Here is a 22,970-nt window from a genome sequence, read left to right on the forward strand (position 1 = left end):
TGGCTGATTGGGTCTTTCGCAAAGGACAGACAAGCAGGGATTATTGGACCCTGTAATGTGTATTAATTATTGCGCCTTCTGTTGGGGCTTAGCCGCCAACCTGGGGGGTCTTAAGGGTCATCTTAAGGAGCTTAAGGGGAGGCCTTCGTTTGCAAATTAAAGTGATACAATGGGCCTGATATTATTGTTTCTGTTCTTGAGGCTATTGATTAGATTCTTCTGATCATCCAACGGTTTCATGTTTGTTGCTTTTTATTTTAAAGAATAAATAAAAATAAACAACATAATTGTGCTACTCTAAAAGGGTCTTCATCACTCGTCAGCAAAACGCACCACTAAGTCTGACAAAGCGTGCAAATCAAAGGGGAAGAGAGACGAGATCGTGACGCAGATGCATTTTCTGAATGGTGGGTTGCTTCTACTCGACTCCCTCCCGGGACAGTTGTTTGTTCGACCAGCTTAGTCGCTAATGGCGACCCGATGGCGACTGATGCTAAATGCACACACACACACACACACACACACACGTGCACATCACCCAAACGCACCTCGGCAGACGAGCGTCCGGTTACAGATAGGCTCAGAGCGTTAAATAATAAAGGCTGTAATATTAACAGCTGGGGGCCCCGAAACAGAGAAAAGTGCTGAAAGGTCAAGTTCTCCCTGCAGCCCGCTCTGGTTGGCCACGTTACGCAACCTGCTGCACTGAATCACATTTAACCCTTTAAAGCCCGCCCCGTGAAGTCGTCGTCAGAACACTCTAATTTTTGGAAAATAAAGTCTTAAAAGAGACATTCTGACAAAGTTGTCCAAGAAGAAAAACCAAAAAAAACCACAAATTTTTATATCAGTGCTCTAATTTATGGAACTTTTGCAAATTCTGGATAAATCTTTTTTCATGGAAAATGCAGATGCTTGTGTCCGTCAGCTTTTTCGGAGACTTTTACGTCTTCTGAAAGGGCAATAAAGGGTTAATGTGACTCCCGCTGGATCTTACGTCTCACCATGATGGCAGCCATATTTTATATTATGACTGATAATTAAAAATAAAAGTGTATCGATGTGTTCAAATTGAGCTGCACAATTCCCTTATGGAATGTTGCATTTAACCCTTTGTTAATCAGGTGTTTATCACGAAGTTTAGGGTGGAAATCATTGTTACTATGAAAAGGAGAGAGTTGACATGCCTCAGTTACGTCCATTAAACGCGCTGCCATTACTGGGAACCTTATGCCCATACAAGTCTAAGGCAGTATCTTCTTTACAGATGCATTCATCTCTCTTCATGCGATCGATGCTACTCTCATGGAAAGTAATTTATTTCACATTTAGCATGCTGTTGCTTAGAATAAAGAGAAAGGCTGCCTTGGTAAAGGAATCCGCAAACATCAAATCAAAAATAGCGCCCGGCAAATCCTGTGAACCAAGAAATCCTAATCTGGCACCTAACCAGAGCAAATCTGATCCGACGCCGTTCATTCAAACTTTCACACATGCTCTACGTTTTGTAGTGGCGATAAACTCTAATAAATGCAATCAATAACATTGAGCATTAGAATGGTGCTCAGTAGAGCTGCAAAGACTTTTAACCATTCCAAATGCATTCGTATTGAATTGATTCTGAAATATCTGAATTCATGACTTCTTTAAACGAGGGGAAACTAGCAGAAAATGGCACTGGAGCTCTCGTAAATAGTTTCATTAGCTCGAGTCTGGGATCATCATGGACAGTGCAAAGGTATTTATGCTGCAAAAGGACGACCAGCTGCAGAAACAACCGAGCAATCAGTGCTTTTCTGAGAGAAATATACAGAGAGTCCAGAAAGGGTTCCTACTCAAGACCTTAGTTCTTCTTCAGCCTGCTAATTAAAGCAAAGCTGTGGTAATTGTAACTCCATGTTGCGGCATACAAGTACATCAGTACTCGCATGTATACAGTGCAGAAACAGACATGCTGCCTGGATGTCAATCTTTAAACACAGAACCTGCCTTATCTTAATATGTGTTAATTAACTCGAATGATGTTAAATTAATAAGCTTCAAGAAACAAATATCAATTCATTAATAAAGCCAAGTCCTGCGGAACTGTCCTCGTCCCCGTCCTCACACTGTCCCACGCTAAATCCGAAGTAAGGGAACCCCTTAGTGCACAGTCAGAGTAATTTCCCCCGTCGGCTGCTCTGGTTCATGTCTTCAATGGATAGAGGAGACAATGATAGAGGGGGGCGGGGGGGGGAGCAAAAGAGAGGCCACAAGAGAACGAGAGACGGAGAGAGAATTTAATGCTCCAGTTTTCTCCCACACCGACCGAACACACCTTCAGAGCCAAGGACATTATTCCATTAAAGCCTCGATTTAAAAGTGTGTCCAGCAGCAAAATGTCCCCGTCAGTCCTCTAGTAGTCAGTGTGTGTGTGTGTGTGTGTAAACGGCGTTTCTGTTGGAAAGATCTACAAGATGAAAAAGAGGTCATAAAAGAGGCCAAAAAAAGCGTCCAGGAATCCCGTCCCACCTGGAAGCTCTGAGGTCAATGAGGTCAACGGTCACGTCACATTTGAGTCCTTCTCACAACAAAAAGAGACGGATCCTGGACATCAATAAGGACACTCTCTGGTATAGAACAAAAAACAGCAGCGATTTGGTTTGAAAAAAGAAATCTCCTCGTCAATAGGGTGGCGCAGTGGTCAGCGCTGTCGCCTCGCAGCAAGAAGGCCACATGTTTGGGTCCGGGTTCTCCGGCTTCCTCCCACCTCCAGAAACATGCAAATCAGGTGCATTGGTTACACTAAATTGTCCATATGTGTGTGTGTGTGTGTGTGTGTGATGCGCTCCAGCACGACACACGACCCGGCAACGGGCAAAGCGGTGCAGAAGCAGAACGATTGCTCCACACGTCCACACAGCAAGACGCATCTTAAAATAAAGGTGCTGAAGAGAACCAATAGGAAGTCCTGTGCAGCATCACTTCCTGGATAGGCCTCATAAACAGGGTAACGGTTTGAGCCGTGGGATCATCGCTCTCCTCCATTTAGAACGTTACAGTTGCACACAGACGTGGCAGAGAGTGACTGTTCGTGTGACGCACTCACTCCTACTCACTCTTTGTTAAACAGGAACAGCAAATGAATGGGAAGCTGGGGGAGGCCGCGTTGGAGAGGAGAAGGAACAATCTGAAAGAAGTAGGGTAAGGATGTGAGCGAGGAGAGGAGAGGAGAGGAGAGGAGTCGGTGTTGCCCCATCTTCTGGTCAGAGGTAATTATCACAGACGGCATTAAAAAATGGCAGATAATTCAGATTATATTAGAGGAATTGTGATAAGCGTATAGAGATGAAGTGCAGTTCATATAATATAAAGCTGAGGGACACAAAAGCATATCTTACAGTGCACAACTTTAATTAGTTTAATTCTGTTATTACAGAATAAAAGAATATTCCAGTTCCATTTCCAGAGTCGATGACTGAAAGTATTTGCAATGACAAAAGACTTTATTAACAAAGTAGAACTTGAGATTAAAAAGGAAGGTTTGGATCTTTATGGCAAGTTTCATTAACCCTTAAGTACTGTAATTATAATATGATTAAAATAAGGTCTTAATGGAAGCTTCTGGAAAATGTGTCAGATACACACACACAAATAAATCGACATATTTTTATACAAGTGCTCTAATTTATTTAACTTTTGCTAAATCCAGAATTTATTTTCATGGAAAATGCAGACGCCCGTGTTAAATATCAAACTTCTGAAGTAAAAGTTTCAAAATAACAAATAAGATACGTTTGGCTTTAAAAGGGATAAAAAATAAATCCAGATTCTCAAAATACAAACTCTTCATGTAACTTTAGCTCCAACTGCAGTGCAAACATTTATTGTTTTATTAATGGCCGGTTCGCTGGTTTAATCCCGAGGTGACTGCAGCACTGACCAGCATGCATGCACTAACCATTGCACCGGGTCACGGCAAAGAGGTCAAGCAGTATCTATAAACTGGTAGATTTAAATTTGACCTTTGACATAAGACATCTGAAAACAATACACTTTTGTTTTAATATAAATTAAATTCACATCTTGAACACTTCAGTAATAATATTATCTCAGGAGAATCCAACTAATTCAGTAATTACTTATATAATTTAACCTTTTTAACCTCTTTTCCTCGTACGGGTTCAAAGCAGGAAGCCTTTTGAAAGACCAAGGCGACGTGATGTAAGAAACAAGGCGTCTCCCTCAGCAGGAAACGAGGCGGCTCAAAACAGGAAGTCGCTTCACTTTGCATAAAGACGGAAAAGAAGAAGGGATTGATTCCTGCACTCACAGAAACAGCCGCTGCTCCAAGTTTGGTTCCTTTCTCTTCCAAATCGGAACAGATGGGGCGCAAAACTTTGGAGAAAACAAATCCTTTAAAGTCAGGAGAAGGAACAGAAACCGTAGCTTCTAAGAAACGGTTGCAGCGATAATTGAAGTGAGTGTTTGACGGCTGATCCCTTGATAATTAATGCTCACAATAGAATTCAATTCATTACAGTCAATGTTTCTGTGACAGTTCTGCACATATGGCAGTTTTAAATCACATTTGTTTTCTTTCCATCATATAAATGATTGATTTCCATTATCGCAAGTCATTATTGTTCACAAGGGAAAACAACAACCAACAACCTTAAGAGGACACACTTCAAAGCATGATGTAATAAGCCTCCTCATTTCTCACGTTGACCGTTTCTCCACGCCCTGCTTGATTCCCAGTACCAGATGAACAAACCAGTTAATCTGAACCATCCAACCCTTTTCTCTGCAAATCTCGATCTGGTCCAACAGGTGGCGCTGTGCCTCATCCTCGCCGCGGCCGACGGTCAGAGTCTCTCGGATGTACTCGATGTCCTCCTTGCTCGTCAGCTGGGGCATGCCTGAAAACCAAAAAAAACGACGAGCCCAACCTTTCAGACAAACTCGTCTCGCCGAAACCAAATCAAACATGTCGTTTTATTGGTTTATTTTAATTCATTCTCCGTTAAGAAAAGGGAGAAAAGGGAATCCTACCAGTCATCAGCATCATGGAGAAGAGGATGATGAGCAGGTTGGTGTGGTGTCGCAGGGCGAGGTAAGCCTTCACGCACGTGTCCTGGGACACGCGAACAACATCAGATTAACGCGTCTCACAGCCGAGATAGTTATTATCGTTTGATGCATCTGTGGGTGACGTGCACGTCGGGCACATTCGCATCTTCTGCACCTGGAATTTCTGGAAGTAGGCGCTAGTTTTCTTTCCCGAGGTTCCCATGACATACAGGAAGTCAGGCGTGAGCACGAAGGGAACCCACTCCTTACTGATTCCCATGAAACTCTTATAGTTCCCCAGGATGTGGCCGAAGTCAATGTGGAAAAGGTTTCCTGCAGAAACGCACAAAGAGCTTTGCTTTACAGTTTGTTGTTTTGCTGTATCAGTTTTTATGTTTGCATCTACACACGCATTAAAGAATATAGTTACAATACTGAAACCGTTCCATGCATTAACATCTACAACCCCACTTTAGATTTAAAAAACAAGGACCTTAAAGACCTTTTCAACTTGAATGTTAGGTATTTATATAATATTTAAGTGCATACTTCTTCCTACTCCCTTTTGCTCACGTAAACTGCATAATAGGTATTATTATTTAAGTTATTATTAATTGTATAATCATAAATTTATACAAATCTGGTTACTCGATGGAGTACACATTTTACACGTACTGCCTTTGTAATAAATTGACCTTTAATTTATGTGTTGATGTTTTAAAATGAGGACTAACAGTGGAGATCAAACAACTTTGTCATTTATCAGAAATGTTAATATTAGCTAAGCTTTTAATAGAAATTTAACAGAAACAAAAAAGTGGGTCTTTATTTTACACAAACATGTGACTTAATGTTTTCACAGCATGACTTTACACACATACATATATATATATATACACACATATATATATTTAACAGTAACAAGCTCTGCAATGACTTGAAGAACTAATGAGGCCATTACCAGACTCAGTGATCATGATGTTGTCATTGTGGCGATCCCCGATCCCCAGGACGTAGGTAGCCACGCAGTAGCCCCCACAGGAGTAGAGAAACCGCTCCACGGCCTGCAGGAACTACAGGGGGGGGGGGGCGGGGGGGTCAAACACAATGTTCATGACGTCGCTGGTGTTGGTTTCCGGTTTGAAAAGATGCATTTGATGTGTCCCTGAGCAACACTCCTCCACCTTCCTCAACAGTTAAACTGTAGAACCTTTTCACATAAAGGAAAGTACCGTATGAATAATTAGTTTAAAAAAAAGTGACTGAAGATGAACCAGGAAAGCCCCTCAGTTACTTCCTTCCTGTCTGCGGCTTCCTGTAACGACTGAGGATCCTTTATTTTCCTGCTATTGTTTGATTGTTGTCAGAAATATAGTTACCTGGAATAGTTTTCTATTTACTCGCCCCAGCTGAGCGTGAAACTTAAAATCCATCTATATTCTGGAGACACTCTTTTATATCGTATTGCTAAAGCTTTATTTAAATGCTCTCGTTCATCTTATACGTCAAATTACACAAAGTTTACGGTTCTCTTAAGATCAAAAACATGGATTATTGTAATCTAACTCTCTAAACCAGGGGTGTCAAACTCATTTTCTCCGAGGGCACATCAGCATTATGGTTGCTCTCAAAGGGCCAGTTGTAAATGTAACTGAATGTAATGTAAATAAAATGTAACTACTCCTTAACATGCTGCTAAATAACTGTATTTACGACTACATACTTAATTAAATTATAAATATTACATATGCAATTGCGTAGTTCTAAAAATATATCGATAACTTACTGCTGTAAAAATATCCGCCGAGGTTATGTAATCGCCGGCGTCTGTCTGTAATTTGTTCTTCAATGTCTCCATTGATTATTGACCGATATTTAGGGAATTTAACACAGTCATGTAGGGGGGGGGGGGGGGTCTATCTCACCACTGAATATCATCTGGGTCGGATCCAGAATGGAGTCAGCAACAAATGTTTAATTTTAACATTAAAACCCCATTTACAGGTTAAAAATCAGTTACAAATACACATCAACTCTGATTCACTTTTACTTTTCAGCATTTTACAAAAACAAATGTCTGCACAAAGCTCTTGTGGGCCACAAAAAATGACGCGGCGGGCCACATTGGCCCCCCCAGGCCTTGAGTTTGACACGTATGGTTTAACTGTTAGCACGTTGCTAGCATGTCAGTACCTTGTCCTCGCTGACGCACTTGTCCCGGAGCCACTGATAGAGGATCTCATCTTTAAACGCTCCGGTGCTTCCGACCACACTCTGCTGGATGTTAGCGATGGTGGTGGCGTCCTTCACGATTTCAATCATGCCTGCAACGCAGCAGGAAAGACAGAGAGTAACTAAAAGGCCGGGAGAGCTCATCCTGCTGCTCCACGTCGGCGCGGCGGCGGCAGCAGCTTTCCTATCTTGTTGCCGGTGGAAATGCAGCCGTACGGCAGCAGGCAGAGGTCCAGCGATTCCGTCTCCCAGATCGACTCCATGATCAGCAAAATCTGAAGCGACAGCGACAGGAAGCTGAGTGCGAGCCGCGCGTCGGCACCTGCGTTCGTTAGAGGCCGTTCCCCACACACCTGCAGGATGAGCATATCCTGTCTGAGGTCATCGCCGTCTTTGAAGATGACGCCGATTGGGTCTTTGGACAGCGTGGTGGGGTCGGCCCGTTTGAACTGCAGCCACAGCGGCTTCTTCTTAGACGCCATCACTTTGCACTGCTCGATCTGAGTGCACATAAACAGCACCTAGCTTCACGGCGTCGGCCCTGGATGGAAACGTGCGTGTGTGTGCGTGCGTGTGTGTGTGTGTGTTCGGATGCTTTTGACCCTCACCAGCAACGCTCCAGCTCGGAGTCCGGGATCATATGGGACCCTGAAACCCTCAGGCAGACCTGACAACTGCAGAGTCTCCAGCTTCTGGCGCAACTGTAACACCACTGAGTGGCGCGCACGCACACACGCACACACACGCACACACACACGCACACACACACACACACACAGTTTTGATTTAGACCAAGCTGCTGCAACTGAATGCCGCGTGTTTCCTTCCTACACTTAAAACCGGAGCGTGTCCACGTTGTATAACGGAGGAGGACAACTGTCCCAGCAGGACAACTTCTCCGTCTCAGCGGGACAACTTCTCCGTCTCACCTTGCGTAGTAACGTCGCACTTGTCCGCGGACATGGCTTTCATCTCGCGGGTGACTTTCTGCAGCGCTTCAGTCACCTCCACCTGCACAGACAGACAGACAGACAGACACCGATGGAGCCGACCGATAACTGAAGATCACACGCCCCCCTCCCCCCGGGTTGTTCACCTGCTTCCTGAAGTCCTGCAGCATGTCTTCGCCGCAGCCTCTCAGGTAGGCCTCCAGCAGGACAGCGTACCTCTGCTGGTAATGCATGGACTGGGCAATCTCACTGCGCAGGAACCAGAAGAGGAAATGACCAATGCGCTTACTCTGGGGGGCGGAAAGGCAAAAGGCAAATCAGAAAACCGCCAACAAACAAAATCCTGCACGTCTCCTCGGGTCCAGAAACCAGATCAGCGAATCCCGTCGTTCCATCCGGACAAATAAAAGATGTTCAAGAGATTCAATTCGAGATTCGATACAAACAAATCGAGAGAAAGACTAAAAACGAACGTAACATGTAGTAACGAGAGGAATAAACTCACCCTCAGCGCCCGCTTCAGCAGGAACCTGACCAGGGAGCCGTCGTGGTACGGCTCAAACTTCACCGCCTGCGGGACACAAAGAAAGGTGACGGCGAGCTGAGGTTTGTGGACGTCGCACGTCGTCCCATCAGGAGAAGAAGAAACGGCGTTCACACGAGAGCCGCAGCAGCAGCTTTTACTTCTCGCCCGATCGGAGGAGCAGAAACACGAAACGCTCCGACCGCCACGGCCCCCCGACTCGCTTTTACCTTGGAATTAAAATCCAAAGCAACGAGCGCCCTGAACGTCGCCACAATCTCCTCCAGGAAGGCCTCTAACTGCGCCCCGAGTCGGAGTAGCGCAGGGTCGCTATGGAAACGCGTCGCAGGATGAAGAGCTTGTCAGATGGAACGGTGTGCGTCAGCGGAGCGCCACTTCCCTCCACGAGAGCGCTGGGGTGGGAGGGGCTTGTCGCTGATCGAGGCGTGGCTTAACGACCAGAGTGACAGATGCCACTTTGATGGCGGTGGGTTGACACGCCCCTCCGGACCTCCAACACAAACCCCGAATGCCGGCTCTCACGCTGAAAGGCGACGCCTGATTGGTCAGATTACTGGTGGAAATTGATTGGTCCAAGTTTACACGAGGAGCGCTTCATATGTTTGTAGGACCAGAAAAAAAAACGACATTAAAATACACTCCATTATTTCTGGTAATATACCATTAAATAACTAGAAAGACAATCAGAGATTGCAGACCCCGCCTCCAATAGACTATTGGATCTTGTGAGACAGTAAACAGGGCTTCCGGATCAGAGGGGCCAAACCTGCTCTAGCTTGCTGCTCCGGAACGTACTACAAGACTCCTTCTGGACTCTTTTTCCCATCATGCCATTCGTGTCCCTCCCTCTTAAAGTGGCAGTTTACAGTACAGGCACAATTCCAGATGTAAAAATAATTCTAGAATCTGGATCCAGATCCGGATCAACGCCATTCTCGGGGAGGACCGAGCCACGGACAGAACCTTGCTTGTGTAAAAATTTCAAGTCGATTGGGTTACTAGTTTTTGAGTTATGCGCTCGGACAGACAAACAGACAAACAGACGCACCCAATTGCAATACCTTCGCCTCCCCTTCGGCGAGGGTAACTAAACGACAGATCACGATTCATGTTCCAGCTGCTTTATAAAACAAGATGGCTCCTGTCGTCTCTCAGCTGTGGACAGGAGGAACGGAACACGAGCGCCCCCCCCCCCTCCCCCTACCTGCACAAGCTGCAGGAGGTAGCGCAGCACGTCGTCGTCTTCCAGAGTCTCCAGCTTCCTGACCGCCATGGAGCGGACCCGGGCGTCGGAGTAGTGACAGTCCAGCAGCTGCATGGCGAGGCCGACGTCCACGGTGCTGGACGGGAAGGACAGGGAGACAGGGGAGGGACCGCTGACCGCCGCGCCGCGCGTGGGCGTGGCGGCCCCCAGAAGGCCGGCTTACCTCTTGTCCCACGCGGCGCTGCGCTCCAACAGGCGGTGAGTTTCCAAAACGTCTTCCTGGTTCCCCCACCGGACCGAACCCAGGAGCTTCGGGTAGGCCCTGCAGACAGGAAGCGGCGAGGACGGCCGTCAGGAAGCTTCATCGAGCGAGCTTAGCGCTGCAGCACCTGGGAGGGGGGCGCGCGAGAGACGCACCGGGGGTCGCGCACGCACTCGTGCCGGAAGTGCCACAGCAGCTCTTTGTCTTCGGGACTGAGCGGGTGGAGGGGGTCGGTATCCACGATGGCCGCAAACTGCTTTTTCAGATGATTGGCCATCTCTCGCCGCGCGCCCGCCCCCGCCCCTCCCCCGGGGGAGGCGTCCCGCCCCACGCTGCGGCTCTTGGGCAGCACAACGGGGTAGCAGTACTTGTCCAGCGACACGGCGATGGCCATGGAGGCGGCCTTGTCCGGGTTGGTGGCCGAGGTGAGCTTGTCCGCGTTGACGCTGCTGCTGCTCTCCTCGCTCTTCTCGGGCATCTTCCACATGTGGAGGACGAACTCGCCCTGGCGGAGCAGCGAGCGGTGGTCGACCACCAGCAGGTTGACGTAGTAGAGGAGGCGACTCTTGTTCCTCCCTGAAATACAGACGCGCGGGTTAAAGCCCCGGCGCGGCGACGAGCAGCACGAAAGAGGAGGCGGGCTCTGTCACCATCATGGCCGCCCGGCCCCGCTGTGGTGTCGTGTTGGGGGGCGGAGCCTGCTCCTTTGGGGGCCTGCATCTGGGGCTGCTTCCCACAAACCACCTGGGCAGGAGAAGCCGTTTTACGTCCACCCGGATGTGTTTTCGGGAGAACGCCGGCGCCTACCTGGAGGTTGAGCCGCGCCCCTTTAGGCAGGTCCTTAATCCTGATGTCAAACTCCAGCCAGCAGTTCCACAGAACCTCCTCGGTGAAGCTTTTACAGGACGTCCTCTCCTGGGAGGGAGGAAGGGACAGTTCCGTTAGGAATGTCTCAACATTCTGCAGCCGTTTAATCATTTCGATGCTCGAGGACAGTCCTTCATGCGGCCTCCAGGCGCGTGTGTGTGTGTGGGGGGGGGGGGGGGCATGCAAAGTTTCCTCAGGTCACGATCACAATGAATCCGTCGAAATCAATGCGATCGACTCGTTCTCTTAGATGTTGATCGTCTTCAAATATTCACCGATCAAACGTTGGAAAACGTTCAGGAACAGAAATCTCTTCCGCTAAATCAGGGTTCTGATCACCTGCGCTAGGAGCTGCTAAGGGTTCTGATCACCTGCGCTAGGAGCTGCTAAGGGTTCTGATCACCTGCGCTAGGAGCTGCTACGGGTTCTGATCACCTGCGCTAGGCGCTGATAAGGGTTCTGATCACCTGCGCTAGGAGCTGCTGTCCGTGGAAGATGCTGGCTTCTACGGAGCAAACGAATTCTGGGATTCTGGGGAGAGACGGGATGTCGATGCCCAGAACCTTCACCCTGAACTTCCTGTCGCAGTCCCACATGGAGATGGTCAGAACCCGCTCGTGGTCCTTCTCGTCGATGGTTAGTTGCTCATGGGTCCCTGGCAAAGGGCAGTCGGGAGAATTGGTATCTCAAAGAAAGTTGGAGGGAACTCAACCGGGTTGATCTGGATTACCCGCGACCCCGGTGCAGTCGTCCACTTGAGCCCAGTCCTCCTCCTGGACCAGATCCAGCTCGGGGTCCGGCGGCGCCTCCAGAACCAGGTGGATTTCCTCCCGGCTCTTCAGGCACTGACGGATCCAGTTGAAGTTCTGCAGCGGCCTGTTCCCGTACAGGAACTCCTCCCTGCGGCATCAAGAGCAGAATGAAACCGACCTTCAGCCTCAAACCTGATTGGACGAGCGGCGAGCGGGGGGGGGGGGGGGGGGGGGCGTGTCCCGCGGCGTCCGGCGTACCGTCCACACACGCGGAGCACAAAGTCCGTCTCGCACATGCCGTCAGGGATGCCCAGCAGGACTCTCTTATTGGCCGCCTTAGTGAAGAAACTGGCCAGAACCTGAAGCGGGACATCGGAACACACAGAGCGTGGAACAGAACCGTGTGTGTGTGTGTGTGCGTGCGCGTACCTGCGCCGGCGAGTCGTTGATGGACGCCTTGATGGTCTGGCTCGCCGTCCTGACGTGGATCACCAACAGGATGTGTCCGTTTCCGACCTGCGAGAGGAAACGGACCAGAAGGAAGTGCGGTGAGACGCGTCGGCCCCCCGGGCGGGGTCTGGACCGGCGTCCTCCGGGTGAGCGCCGACCTTCATCAGCAGGTGGTCGGGCAGCGGCGCGCCGGTCACCCAGGGGTCCATGGCGTAGAGCTTCGGGTCGCGCTCCGACAGCTCCGCGCGCCGCGGCGTCAGCAGCTTCCTGCGGGTGAACTCCAGCTCGTCGTCGTGCACGTTGCTGACGTCCGTCACGTCGTAGCCGATCAGGTAGTTCAGGTGGCGCTGGCGCCGCAGGGACTCGCCGGAGGGCGGCGGGCGGGCCGCCAGCCGGATCCGCCCCACGTCTTTCTTCAGCGCTTTTGGGGGAAACAAGGCGGATGTTTTCCCGCGGCGCCACGGCGTTCACGCTGCCGGCGGCGGCGGCGGCGGCGGCGCTCACCTCTCCAGTAGCGGACGCAGTCCAGCGTCTGGAACACCTGGTGCTTGTCGTAGATCTCGCAGACTCCGCCTTTCTTCTGGTACAGCAGGATGCAGTGGTCGGGAGAACACCGCTGGTAGAAGTCACGGCCGGGGTCGAGGGTCACGGCCTTCAGCCACACCTGAGCTTTCACCTGGGACGGGGGCGCACGGCGTTAACGCCATTCCTGCTGCACGCTGCCCCGGAACCTGAACCCGCTGACCTGTTCCACCGTCCAGTTCCCGGCCACCTCCATCAGCAGCGTGTCCGGGCTGGCCCCGCCCCGCGCCATGGTGGGCAGCAGGAACTCCACCGTGAGCTGGTCCATGGACGTGCAGGGGGGGGACGTGAAGGCTTTCCTCCTCCTCCTCCTCCGGCTGGCCTCTTGTGCCGCTTCGGGGTCTTCGTCGCTCACCTGGATCGGATCATCCATCGCCTAGCTGGGAGAGGATGAGAGTCTCTGGGCTGCGCTGTTCCGGAAAGCAAGGCCTGCCTCCCCCCTCTGGCCCCTCCCCCTCTGACCCCGCCCTCTCTGGCCCCTCCCCCCCTGGCCCCTCCCTGCTCCATCTACCCTAATGCTGCAGGTTTATCAGGCTTACGATTTAATCTAAATGTGTATTTGCGGCGTGTGTGGTGACCTCTGATCTTTAAAGCTGCTTTTTTTTTTAAATATATATTCTGTTCCATTATCTGATTTTCTCTGGAATGGGAGGCTGACGGGGAACAGAATTAAATATTATGACTGCAGTACAAAAAAATAAGCAACTAGAAAAGCACTCAGAGAGCACAGACCTCCCCCAAGCAGCTCGTTCCCCTCCTAACTGGATCTACACCGTCCACACGGTGATCTGGATCAGCACCATCGCTTTGCGTCTCCTATCAGTTTGCGTGTTCTATCACTTTGCGTGTTCTATCAGCTGACGCGCGTGACACTGACTGGCATGACTTTCTTCTTCCTGCTTCTCTCGCATCAGAGGAAGTTTAAAAATAAGGAAGGAAAGAAAACATCAAACCGAACAAATAAAGCTCGCTGGAGTGGCTGATGGTTGATTTGATGACCCCCCCCCCCCCCAGCGGTCCAGCGAACGCAGCGGAACATGGACGGAACCTGGAAGTAACGGTACAGCCGCGGTAACGCGGACCTGGAAGTAACGGTACAGCCGCGGTAACGCGGACCTGGAAGTAACGGTACAGCCGCGGTAACGCGGAGCAGAGACGTCTGTCAGATAAGAAGATGAAACGCTCACCTGTGGACGCGGACGGCGATGAAACGCGGACTTTTAACGTGACACTGCATTTATGCGACTTTATGAGAGCACAAACCGGAGCAAATAACGTTTAGCAGGAAGTCAAACCGGAGCAAATAAAGTTTAGCAGGAAGTCTGTGTTGCGGAAGTGCGTTGCCCCCCCCCCCAATGTTTTCGTCTGACGGCCGTGAACGGGATGAAGAATACTTCCGACTTTTCTCTTCAAAATAATTTCAGGACGTACTATTATTATTATTATTATTATTATTATTATTATTATTATATTATTATTATTATTATTATTCTGTTTATGTTCCATTATTTTTATTTTTATTTGTTATGTCAAAAACACCGAACTCATCTCGATGGTTGAAAACGGGAGTTTTTCCATTCATTGCGTTGAATCGTGTGTGATTACTGCCCTCTAGTGGTCACAGTGGGGAACAGCCGCAAATACAATGAATCAAGTTAAATTATCAAATAAAGTTGCTCTTAATTTTACCATAAATGAACATCACATGTAAGTGATCGATTACTTTTAATTATTGGTCACTTTAAATGTACCAACAGTAGCTATTTACTGCACAATAAAACAGCTTTTAATTAAATATTGTCGGCGTGTGTGTGTGTGGGGGGGGGGGGTCTTTACTTTGATTAGCTTCATCCCTCCTCGGGGTGAATGAAAAGCTATTGTGGTTATAAATATCCCGTCAGAGTATCTTTAACTGTGTGTTTGTAAGCCTGAATAATCAAAACTGCAGCATAAAGGTTCATTGTGTCAATGCTGTTTCCTTCTGTAATACGAAACGTAATCTGTATTTATTCTTTACTTTACTTTGTACATCTATTTCCCAATTTAGAAGACACGAAGCTCTTATCTTATCTTATCTTATTGTATTTAATATCAATAAATGTAAGCAAACAAAAGCACTGATTGCCATTTGTGGGTGAAATACAAATCTTCAAGGATTACAATGAATGAGAATCTACACCAACAAGTTAAACACGATTCCAAGTTTTAATTATGTTACTTCTTTGGTGTGATATTTATTTTTGACTGAGTCCACTGGAAATATGCCGTGTTTTGCTGTTTCTCACTGTGACCACTGGAGGGCAGCAAACTGACACGATTCAGGTTAAAGTGCGTCACCGCTGTCACTGAAGCAGTTCGTTCATCTGAGCCTCGCTGCAGTTATTATAGCGTTGGAATAAGAATACGAATATTTGTTTGTACTTGTAAACAGATAGTGTTCTACTACGTAACAGCTCCTCATAGAACGCTTCTCACCTCCGACGCTGCTGCAATGAAAGTATTTTCATTACAACCTTTGTGTATATCCCGTTAATACGGATTGCAGGTCGCTAGTATCTCAGTACACAGTTGTATTTATTTATCAACCAAGACTTTTTTTAAGCATTGTGTGAGGGAACCAGTGACGTACGCATTTGTGTTGCGCACCACAATATAACATTGATTGATTGATTGATTGACACATTTTGAGGATAACTAGATGATATTTTTTTATGTATCTTGTCTCATAGTGCGCCTGTAATAAAATACTTTGAATATATTTGGTCTCTGTGCACCAGAACTATCTGGAAGTTCTCGGGATTTTCCTCTGGATGTGTATAACCTTAGCCCCGCCCAGTGCCTTCATTGTTGCGGTGATAAGAAATGAAGGCGTTCAACCGACCAATCAGAATGGCAGGAATGAAGGACTGACGTCAGATTGGGCCAATGGGATCGCAGGGAGGCTGTGTCGTCGCCGTCCGTTCCTCGCACCAGAAGACTTTGTTTTGGTGAGTTACTCCGAGTTCATTGGGCTCATTGCGGAGTTTTAAAACACCGAATGAGTGACGTCATCGCGCACTTTGAACGCGTTTGGGCTTCACTCGACAAACGAGTGAAAGTCTGAGACTGACAGTTTCTATTTCCTCCCCGAAGCTTCATTGTTGTTCCGTCTCGGCTCGTCCCTTTGAACGCGTTTCTGGAGCTCGAATCTCTTTGAACTTCCACCGCGTCACGTGTTTCTCACCGCGTCGCGTCTTTTCACGTTTCCGTGGACGCAACTTTCAGCTGAAGTTTAATGAAACGTTACTTTTAATGAAACGTTACTTTTGATTACGCGTTACTTTGCAGCCGCACCGGGACGCGAACCTCTTATTCTCTTTGGAACTATTATTAATTAAATTGTATTGTCGTTCCGCTCAGCGGTGAATGAATGGACACTTTATGCGCATGCGTGCAGAATCACAAAGTTTATAAACAAGAGGAGGGCGGGGCTGCGGGGGGGGGGGGGGGGCGGTCACATGACGAGACCGCTGAGAAATAGATAAGAACTGCTTGTGAGAAACGGAATATTGGAAACATTTGTTTACGTTTTCTCATTTATAACGCATTTATAACGCATTTATAACAGCAGGAGGATCGTTTCCCTGCGTGGGTTGTGGGTTCTTGGCCCACGACGGTTTAAACAGCTTTGATGCAACAATTGATTTTACTTTATTTTTTTATTCCACATTCAACAATAATGAGGAATAATATACCGGTTACTTTCTTCCAGCTGTGCTTTTTTGTGTGTGATGAACACATGAATGGATTATAAAGTCAGACTGACTACGGACATCATGGTTTGGGAGGTCGCGACCCCACCGGGGCCGCCCAAGGGCCCCGAGCGTCAAAGCCCGGAGGAGCAGATGGGTACGAGAAGAATCATCAAATCAATCGATCTCGTCGAGAGACTAATAATAGACGTTATGCTGTCGTTGACCTTTCAGACCCGACGATGGACGCAGACGGGGACCAATCACGTGAGCTGCTCCTCTGTGAAGAACGGCTCCCCCCCTCCCCCGGCGTGGAATACGGTAAAGCAGCAGAATGCAGACGCCTCCTGAGGGCGAGGTTCATGTCACATGACACAAGGAGGAAGGTGAAGAGGAGGTGGCGTCGATTAGGCCGGATGCTTTCCCGGGGTCAGAGGGGAACCGCAGCAGCGCTGGCTTTGATTGCTTTGAGTTAGCTCCTCATTAGCATATTGGAGGAATTGCCTGTGTCCAACGTTCAGACTCGAATAACTGATGACAAAAATGAAGAACATGAATACTGAACATAATCTCAGGAGCACAACGAGCAACTTCCTGCTCCTCCCTGCTCCCAGATGACCTCCCTGCCCTGCAGGAGGTGCAGGAGGAGGTGGAGCCGGCCGCTCCTCCGGCGGCGTACCCAGTAGACCCGGGGGTGTCGCACCGGGAGCGCCCGCCTCCCGACGCGCTGTGGCTGACGCAGCTGGCTCACATTGCCACAGGACCCCGAAGCCCCCTGGTGGAGGACTCGCCTCTCAGCAGGTAAAGTCTGGGGGCGTTCGGGGGGGGGGGGGGGGGGGGCATTATGTCTATTTTCGATTCAGTAATTCAAGGAAAACTTTTCACAATGTGCTCGATTGCGTCTCCTCAACTCTTCTGTGACATTGAATTTCAGCTCCCAGATGTTCTTCAGCACCAGCAGTGATCTACATTCCTACGCTCGGCCTGCCCCGCCGCTACCCAGCAGCGCTTTGTCGCCCCCCAGTGGCCGGGGCAGAGAGGGCTGGCGCAGCAGGGTACAGCTCATGTTTAAACCTTTCCCTGAATCCCCATCCTTCACAGAGCGCCGCTGCGATGTCGGCCCGAAGCCCCGACCTTTTGGCCTCTTTGTTCTTACCGCTTCATGTTTCCACAGAAGAGCAGCGAATGTGGGTCGGCGGTGTCGACGAGATCGTCTCTGTCGGACGATGAAGACGTGGGCTGGAGCTTCTCGTGGCCGCCCACTGCTTGGCACTGCTTTCTCAAAGGTACGACCACCGAGGAAGACCGAGAGGCCGAAGCTTTTCCCATCTGTGGTGTTTCGTGTCCCGTCTCTCACCCTGAAATGTGCGATTCCTTTGAGGCTTTTATTCCAGAGCGGCGATTCTGTGTCACCAGGTACACTCCTACGCTTCGACCACGCCTCCAACGACGCGTGGCGGGATGTCGAGGAGCTGCAATGTGCTGAAGAAGACTACAACGATGAGGAGCTGAAGGTGAATAAAGCAAGGATCCCGCGGCTTCGGGCGTCTGAGTTCACTTTGGGCTCTTTGTTTTTACTCTTAATTTAGTATTTAGTTTAGTTCAGCGTTAATGTATTATGTACTAAAACTGCAGTAACCTTTCCATGACGCGTACCACTTTACGATATACTCAAGCCCAGAGTGCCAACACGTCTTTATTTCTTTATTTATAATTCTGTAAATGATCTGTTTTTTACAGTTTTTTTTTTGCAGTATTTTAAAGCGTTCACTTATCTTCCAGGTGCCTTAGGTCAGTGTTGTGCAGGACACACAGAACTTACTGCAGTCGGTAGGAAAGCCTCCTTCATGTGTTCCTTGTCTCGCGTTGAGAAAACGGCGCTAAACACGGCGCCCTCTGGGGAACAGCAGTAACCTACGGTGTCCTACGAAGGACAAACAACTCAAAGTGCTTGGCTTAGCAGAAGGATATGCAGCGCTACAGCACCACCTAGCGGTGTGTTTTAGCCTTGCACACTCGGAGCAGCAGGGTGGCACAGTGGTTAGCGCCGTTGCCTCACAGCGAGAAGGTCGCAGGTTCAGACCCAACTTCCGGTTTTTCTGTTCTCCCCGTGTCCGCGTGGGTTCTCTCCGGGTTCTCCGTCTTCCTCCCACCACCAACAAGCGGTGGTGGGGTGACTCTCCCCGTGTCAACATAAACACCCTGGCGGGCCAGGCCTGGCTCGCGCGCCTTGGGTTGCCGAGCCCTGAATCAAGGAGAAGAAACTCAGAAGGGAGGGCTTTGTTCTGCCAATTCTGATAAAACCTTTTTCTTTTGCAGACTTATGGCTCTGAGGGTCTGCAGCTGGTGGAGCATTCAGAGATCGTGCTGTCTGGTCAGGCTGTCCTGCAGCTGACCTTTGACCCTGGGGCGTTTGGACACGCCCGCATAATGGCCCGGTGTCAGCTTGATCACCCGTTCTATGTGAAAAACAAAGGTCGGGGTGATGATGAGGAACCGTGACGACGCTAAGTCTGCGACGCGACTTCTTACACGCCGTCTTGCCTTCCACTAGGCTGGTCTTCGTTTCACCCGAGCCTGACTGTGGTGCATCATGGGATACCATGCTATGAAATGGAGCTGGGGGGTGTGTGCCTCCCTCCGGGACACAGAGATGCCAAACACACTGACGAGTCGCCGGTCTTTGACACGTTTAGGAGGTGAAACGACGCTCCAGAGCAAATGAACCATTCGGTGTGTGTGTGTGTGTGTGTGTGTGTCTGTGTGTGTCTGTGTGTGAAGCACCTACTGTTGTGTGTCCACTCCTCAGTTATGACTTCACTCCTCTGGACTCCTCTGCCGTTTACGTGTTGAGCAGCATGGCCAGGCGGCGGCGGGCCTCCCAATCCAGCGGGGGAGCTGTGTCTCCAATCAGAGACGCATCACGAGGTTCAAATCTCCTCCACCGGCGAATAATCTCTGCATTGATACACAGAAGCTAAAAAATACTCGTCTCGTACAAATCCCGCAGATGCCTGTCCTGGTTACTCTCATCGGCAAAGCCCCACCAAAAGCCAGGAAGCCGGCACAGCAGGAAGCCTCAATGCCACGCCCATTAAGTGCAAGCGGCCAATGAATGCCTTCATGGTCTTTGCCAAGCAGTGCAGGGCGGAGTACACACAGATGTACCCAGGTAAAGACAACAGGTGGGTGTCGTAATCCCGGCGGAGACACTTTCTTTCTCTCTGTAATGCACGCACAACAGGCTCTCTAAAAGGGTGCGTGTGTGTGTGCGTGTGTGTGCGCGTGTGTGTGTGTGTGTGCGTGTGTGTGTGCGTGCGCTTCAGAGCAATAAGCGTCCTCCTTGGTGAGTGCTGGAGGAACATGCGGAGTGAGGAGCGCCGGGTGTTCACCCTTCAGGCCAAGGCGCTTGCAGATGAGCAGAAAAGGCTCAATCCAGATTGCTGGAAACGCAAACGAAGCAACTCGGTAAGAACACACACACACATACACACCTAGACACACACGCACACACACACACACACACAAGTAAAGGCTTTTTTACTCCTGTCTAATTTCTTTCTCTGTGTCCAACAGGGAAATTAAGGCTGCAGACAGGGAGACAAACAGTTGACATCACTTGTGGGTGTGCGCACACACACACACACACACACACACACACACACACAACTGGTGTGGCAGAAAAGGACAATCGAATATTTTCACACAACAGATCCAGATTGATTGAAAAACATGAGCAGCGACATTGTTTTATTTTATTTTTTTATAGAAGATTATTTTATGAAGTCATAAAAAAAGCAACTTCCGCTCATTATCAGTTTCTCAATATCTGCATGAAACAGGTGGAGGTTGTGGGGGGGGGGGGGGGGGGGCACACCCTGGATGAGGCGCCAGCTCGTCACAGGGCCACACCAGACACAAATAAACACACATGCTCAGACTCACACCAACAGTGTGTTTGGAGGCGGGAGGAAACCGGAGAACATTATATATAAAGATATGTATACAACGTATTTACTTGACTGTATTACTTGTATTTGCACTCAGTGTATTACACACTGCTGCACATTGTAACTTTGCTTGCCATATATCAAATATATTTAGTTATGAAACAAATATAAATACCGGTAATACATTTGCTACTATATATTTTTTTTAGTTTTCTCAAAATTCAAGTCAATCCCAGAAGTTCAGGGACAAAATTCCCCAACATCTCTAGGAGGGGTTGAGTTTTAACAAAGAGAAATGTAGTAATCCCAGCAGGTACTTGAAATAGTAGTACGCATAAAAATACATCGTGGAGAATAAGTGCATGCTGCAGCTGTACGATGCAGTACTGGTACTCGTGGAAGCACCTTTATTTATTTTCTGGCTTTCTTTCCTCGAGCTAAACACTGAATCACAGCAGCTAAAGATGACCTCATCACAGGAACGCGTTTATGTTGCAGCTTTTGATTTTGAAGTTGTGCCATTAGATAATTTCTTATCAATATTATTGATAAGTGTTCTTAGATAAACTTTAATGCAGGTTCATGTTGCTCACAGTTTACTCACGGTTTCCACAGAAGGTGGAATGGGGTGAATTATTTTTAATGTTTGTTTTGTAAGACAGTTGATAGTTTATTACACTAAAGGGTGTAAACATTCTGCCATAAACTATTAATTTTTTATCATTTTCAGAAATAATCTAATAAAGACTCATCAGAAATCAGGAAAATTGTTTTTTTAATCTTGATGGAGTGAAAAATAGAAATTATTTAATTGTCTTTTCATCCTCATGCCAACGAAAGTCAGACAAGAGTTTTAGTCACAAAATAAAAAATAAGACGTATGGAGTGTCGCAGCAAAGACAAAGAAACAGTTCCAGTTCTTCGATAAATGACAATTAAAAAAGAAAACTTTATTCAAGCTTTTATTCAGCCTGTTTTTCTTCTTCTTCTCATCGTAGCGCTGTTGGTTCAGGTGGTGGAGGTCTAGAGAAATGTTTTAGCACTGATCCTCATGCAGGTTTGGCTGCATCGATATTTTAAAGCTTTTGGAGGCCTGAAAACTCTCTGACAGCGAACTTAAATGAGGCTCGTCAAAGTCTTGGCGATTGAAAATTGCTGTCAGACCCCTTGTTGAAAAACCTTTCCGTTGTGTGACATTATGGCTGTTTCGTACCCGGTCGTTAGTGTTTCATAAATAGACTTGCAGCTTCGCCCGTCATATTATGCTTGAAATACAAGAACCCAGAGCGGACAGAGCGCAAGCGTGAAAAAAAAGAAAACCGCCGATCGTTGGGACTCGGGTACGGTCTAATGTTCTGCATAAATGACAAATGATCGTTCAATCTTCTCAGTGCGTGCTGAGGCTCATCAATGCACCAGATTCACTCTAATGACACACATTTCTTGGTTTTATCTCTCATTTTACGCTTTCATGTTTGTGCATCGATTACTTTTGTCTTCGCTATCGTGCGGTGCACGGAGATGATGCAACACAGTACTTTATTATGTCATTAAAAGCTTGACGACTTTGCAATCACACGTGTATTGTGTATTTTCAATGTGCTGAAGAAAACGAAAGGCATGGATTCGGGTCTAAACAAGGACGTTTTATTTTCTCCCAGAAAAAAGAAAGTTAAATCACAAACAAGGTTTTCTTCCACCCTTGCGGTTGAAGGTCGGGGACATTAAACTGCGAATCTAATCAGACAGATAATATTCCATAAACTATAAACATTAATATTTCCGGGCTAAAATTATCAAATAGAATCCACACAGTTATATTTGTAAATGACTAGAAAATATTTTATAGTAAAATATAAAATTTATAGAGATACAGTATAAACATACAGTAATTTGGCCTGCTGGTTCTTTCAGGAACTTTCACCCACACCGTTTGGATGCTCCTCTTCGATCTTAGAATTGGTCCAAGAGCAATACCGAATAATGCACTTCTGCTTTTATTGATTATATTGATTTGGAGACATTTCAGTCCATTATAAGCCCTGGGTATTGTGGGAATCCATTATCCTGTAGATTCAAACACTTTGTACAGCTGGTATTTTCTTCTATTTTTTCCGATCCCACTTCGCATATGCAAAAAAAACGACAAGAACAACAACACGGAAGCACGAAAAGACTGTAAGAAAATAGAAAAGAAAGTCATTATTTTGGCACATTAGTCACAGAGCTGTAGCAAAACAGGTTAAAGTCCGGGGACGTGAATTAGAGAAGGCACGGGGGACCAGAGCCCGGCGGCAACGCGATGCGAACAGGAAGTCAGGAACAGCAACGCTCAGCAGTCTTTGTAAGGTCACTCTAAGGACGCATGGTAGTTCCATCCCCTCGTCTGCCACG

The 22,970-nt window shown here is 48.0% G+C and overlaps 2 protein-coding genes across 2 annotated transcripts; one reads left to right on the forward strand and one right to left on the reverse strand.

Moving 5' to 3' along the window:
- Nucleotides 1-3,441: 3,441 nt before the first annotated feature.
- Nucleotides 3,442-13,268, reverse strand: pik3cg (phosphatidylinositol-4,5-bisphosphate 3-kinase, catalytic subunit gamma). Its single transcript, XM_068755136.1, has 23 exons — nt 13,059-13,268; nt 12,818-12,989; nt 12,472-12,734; nt 12,293-12,379; nt 12,122-12,222; nt 11,842-12,011; nt 11,579-11,766; nt 11,052-11,159; nt 10,895-10,988; nt 10,400-10,820; nt 10,206-10,304; nt 9,983-10,118; nt 8,740-8,805; nt 8,381-8,524; nt 8,214-8,295; nt 7,893-7,996; nt 7,638-7,784; nt 7,442-7,559; nt 7,246-7,376; nt 6,014-6,125; nt 5,228-5,385; nt 5,035-5,116; nt 3,442-4,901 (listed from the first exon to the last, which is right to left on the reverse strand). The coding sequence occupies exons 1-23, from the start codon at nt 13,266-13,268 to the stop codon at nt 4,702-4,704; spliced, it is 3,393 nt and encodes a 1,130-aa protein (XP_068611237.1). The 3' UTR covers nt 3,442-4,701.
- Nucleotides 13,269-15,843: 2,575 nt separating this feature from the next.
- Nucleotides 15,844-20,211, forward strand: LOC137911092 (HMG box-containing protein 1-like). Its single transcript, XM_068755512.1, has 13 exons — nt 15,844-15,882; nt 16,647-16,783; nt 16,861-16,947; nt 17,214-17,427; nt 17,561-17,681; nt 17,801-17,912; nt 18,043-18,140; nt 18,946-19,102; nt 19,181-19,325; nt 19,436-19,554; nt 19,628-19,811; nt 19,953-20,094; nt 20,203-20,211. Exons 2-13 carry the CDS (start codon nt 16,678-16,680, stop codon nt 20,209-20,211), a joined length of 1,494 nt encoding a protein of 497 aa, XP_068611613.1. The 5' UTR covers nt 15,844-15,882; nt 16,647-16,677.
- Nucleotides 20,212-22,970: the final 2,759 nt, after the last annotated feature.

This window comes from Brachionichthys hirsutus, chromosome 22 (genome assembly GCF_040956055.1).
Source record: "Brachionichthys hirsutus isolate HB-005 chromosome 22, CSIRO-AGI_Bhir_v1, whole genome shotgun sequence".
NCBI classification, from domain to species: Eukaryota; Metazoa; Chordata; class Actinopteri; order Lophiiformes; family Brachionichthyidae; genus Brachionichthys; species Brachionichthys hirsutus.

What these genes read in the sequence shown, in the direction of transcription:
- pik3cg (XM_068755136.1), bottom strand. Translation starts at nt 13,268, where the DNA reads ATGGATGATCCGATCCAGGTGAGCGACGAAGACCCCGAAGCGGCACAA. An exon ending in GAGTGCGTGCGCGACCCCCG is followed by an intron (nt 10,305 to 10,399) that starts GTGCGTCTCTCG and finishes TCCTGTCTGCAG; the next exon opens with GGCCTACCCGAAGCTCCTGG. An exon ending in TGCTGAAGCGGGCGCTGAGG is followed by an intron (nt 8,525 to 8,739) that starts GTGAGTTTATTC and finishes TCCGCCCCCCAG; the next exon opens with AGTAAGCGCATTGGTCATTT.
- LOC137911092 (XM_068755512.1), top strand. Translation starts at nt 16,678, where the DNA reads ATGGATTATAAAGTCAGACTGACTACGGACATCATGGTTTGGGAGGTC. An exon ending in CTCCCCCGGCGTGGAATACG is followed by an intron (nt 16,948 to 17,213) that starts GTAAAGCAGCAG and finishes GAGCACAACGAG; the next exon opens with CAACTTCCTGCTCCTCCCTG. An exon ending in GTTCTATGTGAAAAACAAAG is followed by an intron (nt 19,103 to 19,180) that starts GTCGGGGTGATG and finishes GCCTTCCACTAG; the next exon opens with GCTGGTCTTCGTTTCACCCG.